The 17,050-nt window shown below is 27.7% G+C and overlaps 1 protein-coding gene across 1 annotated transcript in view; it reads left to right on the top strand.

Moving 5' to 3' along the window:
* The first annotated feature begins 1,051 nt into the window (after positions 1-1,051).
* LOC123301867 (homeotic protein ultrabithorax) overlaps positions 1,052-17,050 on the top strand; it is a 275,081-nt gene continuing 259,082 nt past the window's right edge. Inside the window, exon 1 of the mRNA XM_044884809.1 lies at positions 1,052-1,853. Coding sequence (XP_044740744.1) covers positions 1,190-1,853 — 664 coding nt within the window. The 5' untranslated portion in view covers positions 1,052-1,189. The remainder of the gene's footprint in view (positions 1,854-17,050) is intronic.

Genomic DNA, 17,050 nt, shown 5'->3' with positions numbered 1-17,050 from the left:
AATAGGAAATTTTATTTTATTTAATTTAAATTAATTTATAATTTTTTTCGGAAAACTTTCATTTGATTTTGGAAAAACTAGTTTTAATTGTAGGAAAATAGTAAAATATTCGTAGTTTTTTCAAGTGGTGGGGATCGTTGGAAAATTATGATATTCAACATAGTAGATCGCGATGTTTTGTAAAAAATAAAGTGTGAAAGACAATGACCAATGGGCTATTAAAAGACAAAGATAGCAATAATAATAAATGATGAATATGTACGTGTATATGTGTTCGAGTATACCGAACATCAAGATCGGATTTGAAAACGAAGCGTTATATCGTGCTTGAATGTATTTGTGTGATGTATTTCTCTACGTCGTAAGAGTTGGAATATCCTGGTTTTATAATCGTGTATATGTGCGTCAGTCGAATTCCGTATGAAATACTCGTAACGAATAATACAACTTTCATCATCACACACACTGGTTCGAAGTTCGGTATCGTTTCGTTCGGCTCGCAACACGATTGCATCGTCGTCGTCGGATCGGACGCGAAGAGTTTTCAAAACTCATATTATCATCACAAAACATTTATTTTATTATTTTATCGTCGGTATTCTGATGTACTACGCGCTCACACAGTATAGTTGAGCTGTGAGAGAGTCTATATCTGTGTTGTAGTATAACATAAAACCAGCGCCGTTCACCGCTCACTCTACGCTGGTAGTATAACTAAAACTATAATCTGCCACTCAACTCATTGCGTTCTCGGCACTTCACTTCTGTACGTTGTTCAGAGCTCTGTGTGTGTTTTGTTTTTATTGCCTAGTCCTCTCACTTTTATGGCATCGTAACAATAATAATAATAACATTTTTATGACAATTTTACGACTGTTGTGTCGTCATACTTAATTGTAATAACGTGTTCGCGTGCCACTGATTATTTTATTTAAACAAAATGATGTTTATTGTGCATTTAATGCCTATTTAAAAAAGTTTTTTTTTTATTGCCAAATTTTTTTATAAATTTTTTATGTTTTTTGGATACATGTGATTTGTTTTTTTTTTGTGCAGTTTAATTGTTGTGGTCGAATAAAAAATATTTCGCGTGACATTTAGAAAGTTTGATTGTTGTACCTTTAATTAAAAAGGTGCGCGTGTTTTTTGTTGACTTTGCGTGATTGTTGTTTTTTGAAATCTTATCAAAATGAACTCATATTTTGAACAAAGTGGTTTTTATGGTGGTCATCATCAGACAGCTAGTGCAAGTGCCGCGTCACATCATCATCATGATCAAACAGCGGCCGCAGCCGCATACAGATCATTCCCATTAAGTTTGGGTATGTCACCATATGCATCCACACAACACCATCATCCAAGTTTAGCACATCAATCCGCAGCCACAAGACCACCACAAGAATCCCCATATGATGCAAGTGTGGCTGCCGCATGTAAATTATATTCCTCGTCATCCGCAACCGCCGCATCAAATGATCAAAATTATAGCACAAATTCCACAACGAAACCAGATTGCTCGAAAGCGGATCAAAACGGTTATGCTGCAGCGGTTAAAGATTTATGGCAAAGTAGTACTACAGGTGGCACAGCGGCAAATAGTTTAGTGGCCCCAGTACGACCCGCGGCATGTACACCGGATTCAAGGGTAAGCGGTTATGGTGGCTCAACGACAGTGGGTCTTGGTGGTGATTCTGGATCGAGTCCTGGAGCTGGAGGTGGTGGGCGCACATCCAATTCGATATCGTCATGGAATAATCCATGTTCGCTAAATACATCCGTCACACAACCTGTAGGAACACAATTGCATCAACAATCGTCAAATCATACATTTTATCCATGGATGGCTATTGCAGGTTAGTTAAGAATAATTTTTTTTATTACGTAATCGCTTATTTATTGTTCGCCCAAATATTTTTTCTAGGACAAATCCATTTATCACAATTAAAAAAACAACAAAATAATCTCGTTATTTATATCTACCAACAATTATGTCCTTGTCGTAATTAACTGATAAATATTGGGGTCATCCTAGGAGCGCGAAATTTTTAGTTCGCGCTCGTAAACTTCGTAAACTAACGTAATCTTAACTAAATACGTTTGGTTTAAAAACTATCTTACAGGATAATTTGTATATTCATCAAAAATCGTGATGCCTTAAAGATCGTATAAACAAAATTCAAATTTAGATTCCCATGAACTTGTTAAAAGAAATTTTAATACCAAAAAATTATCTTAAATCGCTTAAGGTAGTTTTTAAATTGTATATAATTTTCTAGTGTTTTTTACCGCGTAAAATTTTATGATAAATTCAAACTAAAATCTGTAAAAAAATCTTCATAATTTTTCAAAGTAATTTGTCTAAAAATACATTTTTAATTTTTATGGCTTAGGTTGAAAAATTGAAATGTCATAGAAAAAAATCTATCTTGTAGAGATTTCGAAAACTGACGTTTTCCATTAAACGAATCGAAATAACTTTAACATTAATCATTAGTTTAATTTTATCGATAACTAAGATTAGTTGTTTCTCTTAATAAAACTAAATAAAATTACTTAAAAATAATTTTCAAATACTCTTAAGTTTTATCGAACAATTTGAAAGGCGCCAAATAATCTTTAAATTAATAAATTAAATTTCGATTCTGGGATAAAATATAATTTGACCTTCCATTATAAGTAATAAATCATTAATATAATTTTTCGATGAAGAAAATTGGTCAATAATATTTTTTTAAATACCTAGAATAAAATTTTTCGATTTCGAAGATACAAGTATGGCTTTGAGAATTTCAAAACTTAAATCAATACTCTAAAAATGATTTCGCGATTAATATTTTTATTAAACCAATTACAAGGATCCATGGTTCGATGCCTGATCAAAATTTAATTTTACAATTTCTTCTTGCTCCTTAAAAAATTCAAATTGTATGTTTAAAATAAAATTTCGTATAAAAATTAGTAGTTTGAGAAAAAATTAAGTCTTTTAATTGCATAAACAAATCACAGACTTTATATTTATAAAGTTTTTTCCGGCCGCTTATGTCACGTCTCGAAGTTATTATGGTATCTATTGTTTCTGATTCTAGGTCCTTGGAAAATAAATATTTTTTTTAAAATAAATAATTCAGATCGAAAAAATCGATAAAAATAATAATAGTAAAAAATTAAACAATTTGTCTCTATTTTTACAATTAAAAAAAAAAAATCAGATAAAAAAATGAAAACACTAAAATAAATAAAAATAATTTTTTAATAATGTGTTAAATATTAACAAATGGAACCCAACCCATAATTTTTTTTTTTTTGTGTGTTTGTTAAACAAACTACTAACTAATTATTAACTTTAAACATACAATAAAACCATAAAGTTATTATTTATTTAAACAAAATAGTGTTTATTAAATATATATTTAAATGAATTTAAGGTATAAAAATTTGAACCAAAAAATACGGAACAACCTTTAAAGTAAACAAAACCGCAAAAGTATTTCTCAAGTATTTCATACTGTGATTATTTTACTTAATAAGTGTGATTATTTTACAACCCCTTTATCTCGTAAACAAATTCTACTTAAGACTTCTTCACATTGTTCACACATTGGGCAATGTAAATTGTAAGCACTTGTTTCCATTGATCAGAAGATCTTCTTTAATCCACTTAAAACAGGTCCATTTTTTAATTATCTTATTACCCCTTTTATACATTTTACAACTTCTCAAGTAGGTAGTTCATACTGTGAACAATGTAAACCCTAGTTTACATTGATTGAAAACAGGTACATTTTTTAATGATTTTATTATCCTGTAATCATATAAACAAATAATACTTAGCTTTCATCAAGTATTTCACACTGTAGACAATGTAAACATTTGTTTACATTGATTTAAAGTATCATTTTCTTTAATCCACTCAAAACAAGTACATTTTTTAATGATTTTACGAACCCTTTAATGCATTTTACAACTTCTCAAGTACTTCATACTGTGAACAATGTAAACACTTGTTTACATCGATTAAAAATCATATTTTCTTTAATCATCTTTAGACAGGTACAATTTAATGATAATTTTACTACCCTTTTTACGGCATACAAACAGAATATAAAAAGGGAATTAAAGTTAAGTGTGTGTGAAATTTTAGGGTGAATGTACTATTTTTTATCTTTATTTAATCCATAGAATATTTTTATATTTTATTTTCGTCGGATTTATAAATGGTCCATATATATATGTATCGATATCCTTATCGGATGTTTATATCATTTATATAGCTTTGTCTTGCTTTTGTTGAAGATGAAATATAATTGATAATCTTGGTTGTCTCTCCGATTGAACAATAGTGGAATTTTTGAATATATATTTAGGGACGATTTTAATAGGTTGATCAGCTGTTTTGAGTTATTATGATATATTTTTTGTTTAAAGTTATAAACTATAGTTTAAAATGTATTTTATGTTTTAAAAATGTATAAAATTTTTTTGATGCAAAAACCTTGAACTAAATTTTATCAAAATAAAAAAATGTTAAACGCCAACAACATAGTTGAAATATGCGATTACTATTTTAATTGAATAAAAATTATATGTATGAAATTATTAATTTATAATTGATTTTTATTAGTGATATTAGAAACTATTATTAATTTTTATATTGGATAAATAATCGATAAATTTAGCAATAAATATTGTCCCAAAATAATATGATCTTTTCTCGTGACGAAATTGAATGATATGCTATGATGAAAAATGAAATTTGATAAAAAATATTATGTTATTAATATAGAATATATAAACTTATTAATATGCCGAATATTATAAAAATATCGAATATAAACTTAAAAAAATTATTAAAATATAACATAATTAAAATTTTAAAAATTAGTTGGAGCAATTCACAATTCGAATATTACGAAATCAACGAAGCTATAAATAAATAAATTTAGTTGAAATGTATTTTAGAAATTATATCGAATTACAATCGATATCAGTTTATCCGTTAATATTCTTTGATTATTAAAAAATTTTCTCGATTGTCATACCATGCAAACATGGTCTTCATTTTGAAGACCATAGATTCATACCTGAAGAGTGAATTCAAAGATTAATATTCAAAAGTTCGCGCAGGGAAGTTTTCGTTTTATTACCAAGTATATTAGTTTTTACGATGATTTTTTTCTCATAGTTTTATTGTTATAAATTTTCACACAGAGTTTGTAATAAAAAATATTCTCAAATATGTATTTTTGGTGGAAATATAATTTTCTTTTTAAATTGATCATTTTTCTTGCCTATAAAAATTCGACAAAATGTACTATTGTACTACAATTACATTTACTTTTGCGTCCCACTGTAGTATAAATGAGATTCTTTTAACAATATGTCTTTAAAATGCCTCGAAACAATGTTAAATTTAGTTCACGTTATAGTACAAAGATGGCATACAGTTAAAGTCGTTAATAAATAGTTTATCACCCAACAGTTAATCTTTAAAAAAATAAAATGTTTTCTATCGAATCCGACAAAAACAAACAGAATCTGTGCGGTAAAAATACCTTATAACCGTTTGAAGTAAGCATTTATATAAAAATTTTTGTAGAATAATAATTTACATAATTATAAACTAATTATTTCTTCTCATAAGTAAATAACTTTTTAACAGCAAAACTATTTTTTCTTTTTAATTTAATTCTATTAAAACAAGTAATCTTTATAGCTGAAATAGCTGAGACGTAATTATTGCAACTTTATTAATAAGAACATAATAACACCCCACATGCATCAATCTGTGTGTAAGGCCATTACACGAATCATCTTAGTACCTGCACTATAATAATTGAAACAAGTTATTAAAATATGCATAAAGAGGAAAAAATCAATCATTTCCTCAATTAATACGACGTTGACGAAAGTCTAGTAAATATTGACTATAATAATTAGTTTCGTCGGGTTTGAAGGTTACATTTATATATATAGATATAAAGTACGTTCTTTTTGGTACCCTAGTCTATACACACTCGTTTACACTGTAGGTTAGTTTTAAAAACACTATAAAAGCACTATCCTTGTTCTCCAACACTCAGTTTGCTACAGCAAGACAAAAAGAACATACCCTTAATACTATTCCATATGTGGTAGAACGTCTTAAAGATATACGTACATATACCAAATACCAAGCCTTTTTAAAATATCTAGAGACACAGATAAAATTTACTGTTTTTTTTGCTGGTAATACTAATTTAGGCAATATTATTGGTTTTTGATTAAGGTTTTGAATTATTGATTCAAGGTCTCAAATTTTTTTTTTTCATACCTAATTTTGTCTTTTTTTTTTCTATAAAATTAAATTTGTTCGATCAGTATGGATAAAAATATTTGCTTGATTTTTTTTTTATAATATAGTAGATGAATCCCCTGGAGTTATATAATTTGTGAATTAAGTACGGAGAGGAGCATCATAGTAGATTACTGTTTATTTTTAAGGTATAATTTGACAATGGCTTAACTGCGCTTCCACCATTTGTTTTATAAAACCTCAAAAGAGAAATTAAGTTTCAGAAAACATTTTATGAAGTCTATTTATCTTTGAGTAAAACTTTTAATTATTATTTAGGAAAGGTGCTAGCATATTCGATTTTAAGTATAAAATTATTAATTTGAAAATTACAAAAAGCAATATTTGTGTCTAAACCAAAATTGTTCAATTTTTTTTACTACAAATTTTTGATAAAAACATTTTAGAAACTGTGTAAATTATAAAAATATTGCCCCGAACTAATTTAAACTTTTTAATTACGAATGGAATTAGTCAATAAATTTTTTTCGAGTTTCAAGATAAAGGTATCTAAAAAGAGGATAAAGTAATCTAAGAAGGTGACAATGTAAAAAATTCAAGTTTAAAACATCAAATTGAAGAATTTTAAAATATTTGTAAATATAAGTTTGCAAATATCTATTTAAAGATCTTGGAAAATGTAAATTATATTTTTATCGGCGCTTCCACCAATTTTTTAATTAATACTTAATTTAAGATAAATATTTTAAGACCTAACTAATATAGGCTTTCCAAGTACTGTTTTAGCTCCAACAAAAATTTCGTTAATGGACCCGGACCGAAATGTCTATTTGAAACGTATTCAATATAGAAAAATGTACTTCAGATATTTTCCTTTATCATTTGGGACTTTTTAAAAAATGTTTTTTTTTTCTTTAAATTTTTAAAATAACCTTTAAACTATTCTTCAACTACATATAGACATTTTTCTCTTTATTTATGGACTCAAACTTCAAAAAGTCTTCTTTCAGATCTACTAATTTTTAGCTGTACGGCGGAAATGGAATCCTTCAAGGAACTTTGTAGGCATGTATTTCTTCAATTTCAAAAATCACAGAATGATGTTACCTAAAATTAAATAATTCTGTGTGAAAAAGATAGCGTTTTTTAAATTTTGCAAAATTCTATTTTTCCAAAAATCAGGGTGACACCCTGTACGTAAAGTAATAAAAAAAAAAAAACTTGTTGAAATGAAAAGTTCATAATTTTTGATTTAAATATATTGGTGAATAAATCATATTCGTAATATATGTATATGTATAGACACAATTTGTTTTAATTGACCGACTTTCACTTAAGATAACAACACGAAGAAAGAATACCACATTAATTTTTTTTTAAATTTATATTAAAAACACCCAAAAAACAAAAAGTTATTTAATCTTCGCAAATTACACCGATTTATTTTAGCTACTACAATTTCACGGTTTGAAACAAACTACTGTAATAGGTACATAATGTTTTATTTACTAGGGGTTGTTATTTAAACATTGTCACACTATTTCCTAATATGGTCTAGGTCCAGCCATAGTATTTGACAGTCATTTTAAGACAAGGAGGCAAGAAGGTGTATATCAAATTTTTCTATAACAAGTCTCACTCAGGAACTTCTCTCTCAGAAGACCTGGAAAATTTTTTATCACAAAGAAAATTTAAAATTGACGGATATTCATTGAGATCGATCCTATCTGATATTTATAACACCGTTGTAGAACTCTGAAAAATTAACAGGGAACCGGAAAATGGACAAACTGCTTTATTGAGTGATTTTACAATAAAAAATGCTTCAGATCCCGCACAATTAAAAAGTTCTAGTTTCAAGGAGATATTGTTCTTAACATGGTAGCAAATAATAATTTTCTGGGTAAGAGAAAATTTTTTAGCATTCAAATATCTTTTATCATGATTTAAGAAGGGAGATCGCTGTCTCAAGACACATTTATTTGTTATAAGAACACTAACAGCCAAGCAAACGTGCTTACTTGTATTCAGTAATTTTTTCAAAACAGCGCATTATAGAGAATTTTCGTGGGAGAAAAGCTTGTTAGAAACAAGCTAAATAATAATCTCTCAATTTTACAATCGTTTTGAAATGACTCTCAAATAGCACGCTTGACCCCAGACTTATATGTAATTCTATAGAAATACAAGTAATCTGTCATTATTCAGCCGAATCGCATTATTCTAAATCTAGTCACTGGACTTTATATATGTTGTGTAATGGTCTAGCATTCCCGTGTACATATTGTTGTGAAAATTTGTTAAGAATTTTCACATGTGAATAATTTTCTATATGCACAGTAGAATGGAGGGTATTTCAACGTACATATTCATTTACCTATTTGGTCTATTTTTTTTTTTTTAATACGTGCATTTTTCTAGAAATAATTGTTATTTATTGTTTTTAACTAGTCTTGCAACCATTTCAAATGTTTTCCGTAAAAACTTTACATACATTGTGGGTAACAAACTTCGTTGATTGAACGCAAACTCAAAGCGGGACCTGACCTTCGCCTTAAAGAGGACCAATTAGGAGATCCGTTATACTTCACAGTAAAAGAAATGCTAGAAAGAAAATATATGCGCGCTTTCTCCAATACAGTGATTTTCTTTATTCTGTTGCATTTCTGTTTACTTTTTGTGATTGAAAATCCATTTCATTAAAAGCTCAGAAATTTCTCTTAGACTATTGTTTTATAACATTTGTAATTTTTCTCACTCGGAAAATCCTAGAAATATTACTTAATGTTAGATATCCAAACTTGAACAATGTTTATAAAACTAATTTCTTTATTTCGGTCAAAAATATTTTTACTTTGAACAGCCCTTAAAGGTAATAAATCATAAAAACTGTATACTAAACTTAAAATGGCTCTACTTAAGTCAAAATTTAACATGAATCCCTCTATTAATAACTTGCGAAACTATTAACTTTAAAATTGCATATCTAGAGGGTATTAGTGATCGTTTTTTTTTCCAAAAGAGGATAAATTTTATTTTTTGTTAAACATAAGGGGTGGTAACTAATTCAATTACCCCCGGTATTAAAAACACTTTTATATAAGACTGTAAGCAAGCACATATTCAAACTAACCATGTTCAAGAACACATTATAATAAAAATTATTGATTATATTACTTGAAGGTATAATATTTTTAACTTATAATTTTATTTTTTAAATATTAATAATATCGATCGTGTGCTTACAATGAAGCAAAAATATTGTGATTCTATTTAGACACCTTTTACGAAGATTGAGAGAGGTAAGTTTGTTTCCAAGGAAATATTAGATTTTAACAGCAGTTTCACATTTTCTTGGCTTTCAAAAAAATGTTAGAAAAAAACCATTTCTTTAATATAAGAAAAATATTTCTTGCTACAAGTAAAATTTGTTTCATTAACTTGCAATGTGTTAAAATGTACGTTCCGGTTAAATTTTGCAACTACTTTTTAAAGCAGTTATAAAAACCGATTGAGCTTAAATTTTTTAGACATGTTTAATTTCGATGATATTGCAATTAGCAAATTGACGTTATTCTAAATTTAATATAGCGGTTCGTCCAAAATGGCTGACCACTAAGTTTTTATGCATTCTCATTGTATGGATATCAAATGAAGAAGTTTGCCTAGAAGAATACGAATGCCATATGTTATTCGAGTGATGATGGCTTTTTTTATGGTAGGCATAACCTGATTTTCCCATAGCTTCCTCCATATTTTATATGCATACCTTTTTTACTTTAAAATTAAAAATTTTAATAAAAAATACTTTTCAGAGGAAGACTCTGAATCTGCCTTGATACTTTTAATAGAGTGTATCCGGTTTTCACAAATATGATATACGAGTGACTCTTTAAACTAATTATTTTCTACTTTTCAGTACAATAAAGCTTGTCCTTAAAATTTCTATTACAAAAGTGTTCGATTGTTCAACCCTTTCGACATTTGAAAACTTCTTACTATTTTTTTACGTATTGTGTTTCAATAACTGTCTTTTAACATATTCTCGAAATTAAACACGGAGTTAAAATTCCCATAATCCATTAATTCAATACTCGGGCTGTAATTGAAACCTCAATTTAAGGTACTACCAGCATGAAATCACTTTTCGACAGATTTGGCCGAATTTTTTTTCTCGGGTTTATAATAGCTTTATTTATGAATTCCTAAAATTTCATAATTTTTGACCGTTTAGATCGCGAGATATTTAAAGACAAAGTTCGCGATTTTGAGGGTCATGTCCCATTTAAAGCATGTAAAATGTCCGGTCTCTCCAACTATTTTTTATGATATTATTATATATTGAAGAAAAAGTAGAAAAAAATGTTTATACAATACAATTCTAAAAAAAAATTTAGAAATTAATTTTCACTTTCGAGATATTAATTTTGACGTAAATTGATCGAAATTGGGACGTTGGCATAATTATTTCCCATTTTAAACGGTCAAAATTTCTGAAACTTTGGGAATTAATAGTAAGCATTATTAAATTCTTAAATTTAATTTTTCGTTAAATTCTGTCGAAAAAAAAAATTGTACCATTGCTTTAACATAGAAACTGCAAATACCATGCTGGAACATCGTTAATTGTTTTTTAAAGCAAATAGAGTATTATCAATATTCCATAAGAATAGATAAGCCGAATCTTAGAATTTTCGGCTTCATTATAAACTCCCGGTCTAATAAAATAATATAAAATATAGTTTAGTAAAATTTAGTGTGTGTTAGTGTGGTTGTATATCAGTTCTATAATATCAAAGTTAAGAGGTCATTAGTGTTGCATTCCCCGCACATTTATCTACAAACATATCATCAGCCATTGTTGGTGGTCATTTGTTTATTTTTTGTTGTTGTTAAAATATTGTACACGAAATATTTATAATATGAACTTTTTTTGGTTGTAATAAATATTTAAAAATATTATTTATAGCCATGGTCGAAAAATTTATTGTTATCAATTGAGGAAAAGTTATTTTTATTAATAAGGGTGATAATATCATGACAATTGTCTTTTCCCAACGTTACTTTTAATCATTTAATCGAATAAAAATTTTAGACTTTACTAAATGTATACAAACTTTCCAATTTTAGATAAATCTCAATAGTGTAAAAACACGAAAACATCCCACGAAAGGCTTCCGTATAATATCTATCTTCGGCGATGGCTTTTTGATGTGAAAACTCAACGAAAATTTAAAAAAAAAATTCCCTCACTTGTATGCTTGGCGGATGCCGTAAAAGTATTCAAGTTGCATATTATTAATGTTTGTTTACTAAATTTTGTATACAAATTCGAACATCAAAATCTTTTGATTATTATTCATGGTTTTTAGCTTGTCGAGTCAAATAGCTTGTCGATTTATCTTTTTGTAATAGGGTTGCTAATTCAGTCAAAAGTTTTAAGACTTATACACAAAAATTTGTTCTTTTTGCATTAGTGTAAGTAAAATAGGATCCTGCCATCACAGTAAAATGCGACCATCTTTCTCTTTTTACACTCAGTGTAAACAAAGTTAGTACACTATAGTACAAAAAGGAATGTTTGTTTACTAAATTTTGTATACAAAGTCAAACGTCAAAATCTTTTGATTATTATTTTTTTTAGCTTGTCGAATCAAATAGCTTATCGAGTTATTTTTTTTTTAATAGAGTTGCTACTTCAGTCCAAAGTTTTAAGACTTATACACAAAAATTTGTTCTTTTTGCCTTGGTGTAGTACACTAAGTGTAAATAAAATAGGATCGTTTCATCACAGTAAAATGCGACCATCTTTCTCTTTTTACACTCAGTGTAAACAAAAATGGGTACACTATGGTACAAAAAGGACATGCCCATATATGTATAACTGAAATTTAATAAGGGGGTAAAAACACGACCAGTACAAGGATACTTAATTATTTTTATATAATTAAATACTATACAAACACGACGATGACTCCTTTAAAAAAAAAAATACTTTTTTTTTACTTTAAATATATAATTTTTCATGAATTTATGGAAAAACTTTTTGACTATCATAAATTTTCTTTCGCATATATATTTTATATAAATATTAATAAAAACACTATACAATTGAATTTCAATTTTTTTTGTATTTTGTTTTGTTAAGTGAATTTTATTGTTTGGTTTAAAATTTTATATTATTATTATTAAATGTACGATGCGTTGTTTTTAAAAATTGTTATGTTTGTACAGTAAAACTTGTCTTTAACCAATTAAAATATTCAATTAAACAATAATTATAGGTAGTTGAAAATAAATTATTACTGTAGATTGATTTTTTTTTTCTTTGAATTTTTACAAGAAAGCTTTGTTGTTATAACATTCTTATGTGTGTATTATATTTAACCCTTTTGAGGTTACGTGAAACCCAAATGATAAAAAAAAGTATTGAAATCCAAAATAGATTAACTAAATGCCTATTCAATTATACGAGTACTCTAAAACAAACGGTAACTCTAAAACAAAAGAGATGTCAATCTGAAATTTTCTGGCGTGTTCAGAACATAAAAAGTTCGAGTTCGTAAATGAACAATATACGTCAACGGGGTTTTGGGTTTTTAGGACCCATCTTGTAAACCGTCAGAAATAGAGCAAGAGTTAAAATCTGTTTCTCATAAAAACATTAACAACTTTTATTTGAAACACTTTTTCGTAAACATCACGGTTTACTTGTGGAGACGCAAATGAAGACAAAATGTTAATGTTAACTTTAATCAAAACTATAGGAGATCGGTATTGTAAAATTTGCAGACGACTTCAACTAGTGGTTTTTTCAAAAAACGCAAGAAAATTTCTTGAAAATGCTTTCGAAAACTTAGTTAATGATTGTGGTTTTTTAAAGTTTTCTAATTTATAAAAAATAATGCAGGCAATGACCAATCATGTCAGTCTGACGATTATGAGACAAGTTATCCATCTGTCTTTATCTTCTCTGAAAATTAATCAATGTTGAATTCTATATTCCCAAAAGAGGTAAATTCCTTGGAACTTTTTGTACCATTAAGTATCTTGGGACTACAAAATTGCAAATATCAAGAGTTGTCCAAAGGATAGGGTTAAAGATTCTTAAGAAAATAATTTAGGAAATTAGGCTTGAAGTTTCCAAGTACCCTATTATCTGAAAGGAAAGTTGCATAATTAATTCGAATATTTTTAGACAGCTTATTTTATATTAGAACGTCCCTTAATAACCGCATTCGGCCATATTGTTAAATAGAAAAAAATTTTATCAAGAGAAGCTTGTGGATCCGGCATAACGATCTTGCTCATTGATCAGATAACGCGATGAAAAAGTCAAAATTTTTTAGGTAACATTCTTAATTGGAAGATAAGTAAGGGTTAATTTTCATATAAATATTATTAAAAAAAAAGAAAGATGATTATTTTATAAATACATGTTTTGTTGGTCAGTCATCGTTGGTTTTGTGGTGTCTACCTCTACACACAAACTTACCTGTATATATTAAAATCTCTTTACCATAGGTTAGGTTTTTTAAAGTTCCCATAGGCGGACAGAAAAAAAATCACTAACCTACTGATGCTATTTAAATTGCAGTTAGTTATGTGTAGACGAAATAAAAAAAGTGAAATTAATTTTTTGAAAATTCTTTTTAAAACAAGTTTGAATATAAAATTAAAATATTCGTAAATTAGTTTTCTTAAATGGTTATCTAATTTTTTGACTATAATGTCTACAGCAATTTTTAGCCGTTGTATGCAATAAAATACCTCAATTATAATGGATGATTTGTTTAGAATAGCATATCCGGTAAAATTTAGAGCATATCAGGTAAAATGACAAAATCTCGATGGTACATAGAAGTTGTTTTGTCGAAATTTTCCAAATCCATTTTGCATAAATGTATCTGAATAGTGGTGATTCAGATCAAGTTGTCACCTCCAAGGCATTAGTAGTAGCAAACATGTTGTCATAAAACTCCAATTCAAAAATATTAAATCATAATTTGGATGATCTATCATGGCCTAATTTCTATGATTTTTTTTTTTAAATTTATCTTATTACAATTAATAAAGATAAATCACTATTTCATCCATAGTTTATACGAAAGTTTCGGGCTGTAGGCGCTTCAAATTTATAATTTTTAGAATCTTGCCCAACAGTAAAATGCGCTTTTCTTTCGTTGAGTCCTCCATTTTAAAAGATCCAAAACTGCCGGCTGTCTTTGCTTTTTTAGTATCATCACTTTACTACATAAATGGACAAACACTTAAATTTTACGTTAATTTTGGGACAAACTTCATATTACTGGAATCTACATCTTTTCTCATCGAAACTTAAAGTAATAAAGCTTTTTTTTATTTATTTCTATTTTTTTGCTAATATTCTCGGCCTATAATAAAATGTCGGTAAATTAGTTTTCTTTATTGATTATCTATCTAATTTTTTAATAATAATGACGTCTACACACCATTTTTTAACCATTGTGTGGTACAATAATACAAAATAATTTAATTATTAGGTGGTACATAACAATTTAAAAGTGCAAGAGCCCATTTCAATGCGCGCAGACAGATTCATATCACACTTAAATGCTTTTAAAACTCATATATTCACTGGTTGATGATGCTATGGTTCAGACTATACACATATACACAACACAACACAGATATGCATTATCTTGTATGTGAACACGAGTTTTTTTGAAAAGAATATAATGATTTTAAATAATAATATTACATGATATTTAATAATAATCTACTGTTGTTTAAACCAGTGGTTCTTAAACTGTTTTTTTTTTCTGAAATAACTTTCAATTTTTATTAAATAAACAAACAAATTGATGATAAGGATGCACATGTGCCAAAAATGACGTTTGTTGATACCTGATCACATTAAAATGTGCTCTAATTATGCAATTAACGGACATCAAAGATTACCACTAAATTAGGATTAACCCAACCTTCGTTATTTGTAACACTTGCAGCGTACACGAATCCTTAATATACAAATTACTGCTAAAAAACGGTAGGTATGGCAAACACAAATTTCGCATCAAAAATTTGTGTTTCCATTAGGTATGGCCATTTTGAATAGGTAACTCTGAACATATTTTGCTAGAGTATCTATGTTACACAGTAAAACAAACTAACGGATTATTGCAAGCTTGTTTATTTAGCTGTTGATGTTTTTAAAACAAGTAAATAATTCATGAAACAGCGATCTCAATACTTAACTCAAGAAAATAAAATATATTTGAAAGCTTCCAAATTAAATTTAAGTAAATTTTTTCTTTAAACAGTCTGTATAACAGTAGTTCAAAGAAATAATTAGGGCTTTTTTATAACAGGCCTAGTATAGCTACATTAGATATTTTAAACATCCATCATTTCTGACAGAAAAATTATATATAAACAAGTGAAAACAAACAATTGACAGAATTAATTGTTGAAATACCATGTTTAGACACTGTTGATTACTTTGTCACATTACACATACATACATGTCACACATATATAACTGATATTTACATATAATGCATACTATACAATTGGCGCTCTCACGGATAAACAGTGATGTTTACGAACAAATGTTTCAAACAAAAGTTGTAAGTCTATCTCTAACGATTTGCAAGATGGGTTTTACCCAAGACTTAATTGACCTATGATGCTCATTTACGGACTCGGCCTCACGTTTTACGTTCTAAGCACGTTATAAAATTTCATCTTAATATCTCTTTTCGTTTTTGAGTAATCGTGATGACAGACGGACAGACAGACAACCGGAATTGGACTAACTAGATGATTTTATGAACAACTACACCAAAATTTTATTCATAGTATTAATATTTTTGAGCGTTACAAACTTGGAACTAAACTTAGTATACCTTGGTATATTTCAAATACTGCTACTGACACTCACACAATATTTCTTACTGATATTTAAAAACCTCTCTTTTTTTTCAAAGAATTGCACACTGAAATACGACGTTCCAGTATCCAATTGAGATTTAATAAGTAATAAAAGAAATTTTGCTTTCTTGTCATCGGTTTTAAATCTAACATTTTCATGAAATACATACCGATAAAATTGCATTTGTAACAAATCACACATGCGCACCACATTCGTGACTAAAGTACATATACTTAAAGTAAGTAATGTAATATAATATAGTTCACCCAATTAATTTAAAATGTAAGTTTATTTATGAGTGCCATGGGAGTACACGAGAATTAATTAAATTAGCTCATTATTTAATATCTCTATGCATATTATTATTTTATAGATTGAAAACTTTGTAACAAGTAACAAACTCTAGATAATATATTTTTGTTGCAATAACCAATCAATAAAAATGATTTGCCTATGGGTAATTATAATAATGTACTATTATGATAAAATAACATTTTATATAGAAAATATCAAATTGATATAATTGGCGCCAATTATAATACTAATCTGACGTGATATCATTGAAAAAATTTTGTACAATTATTGGTTTAAAATATTGATTTTTTATTTCAGAAAATTTTATTATCTTGGATTAAGAGTATATTTGGTATTTCTAAGCAGAAGTTCAAAAATTTCTTGGACCGGGAAAAAACCTTAAAATATCCCCTCACTAAAAGAAATTTTCTGTTCCCTAAAAATTAAAAAAAAAATTCTCTTGATTTAAGAAAAATATTCTTGATTTAAGACTTTTTAACTATTAACAAAATAAAAAAGAGGAGGGCCTAGTTGCAATAAAGTATGTTCTT

This window comes from Chrysoperla carnea, chromosome 1, assembly GCF_905475395.1.
Source record: "Chrysoperla carnea chromosome 1, inChrCarn1.1, whole genome shotgun sequence".
Taxonomy (NCBI): domain Eukaryota; kingdom Metazoa; phylum Arthropoda; class Insecta; order Neuroptera; family Chrysopidae; genus Chrysoperla; species Chrysoperla carnea.
Note: the sequence above shows the minus strand (reverse complement) of the source record. Positions and strands in the feature narration are given on the sequence as shown.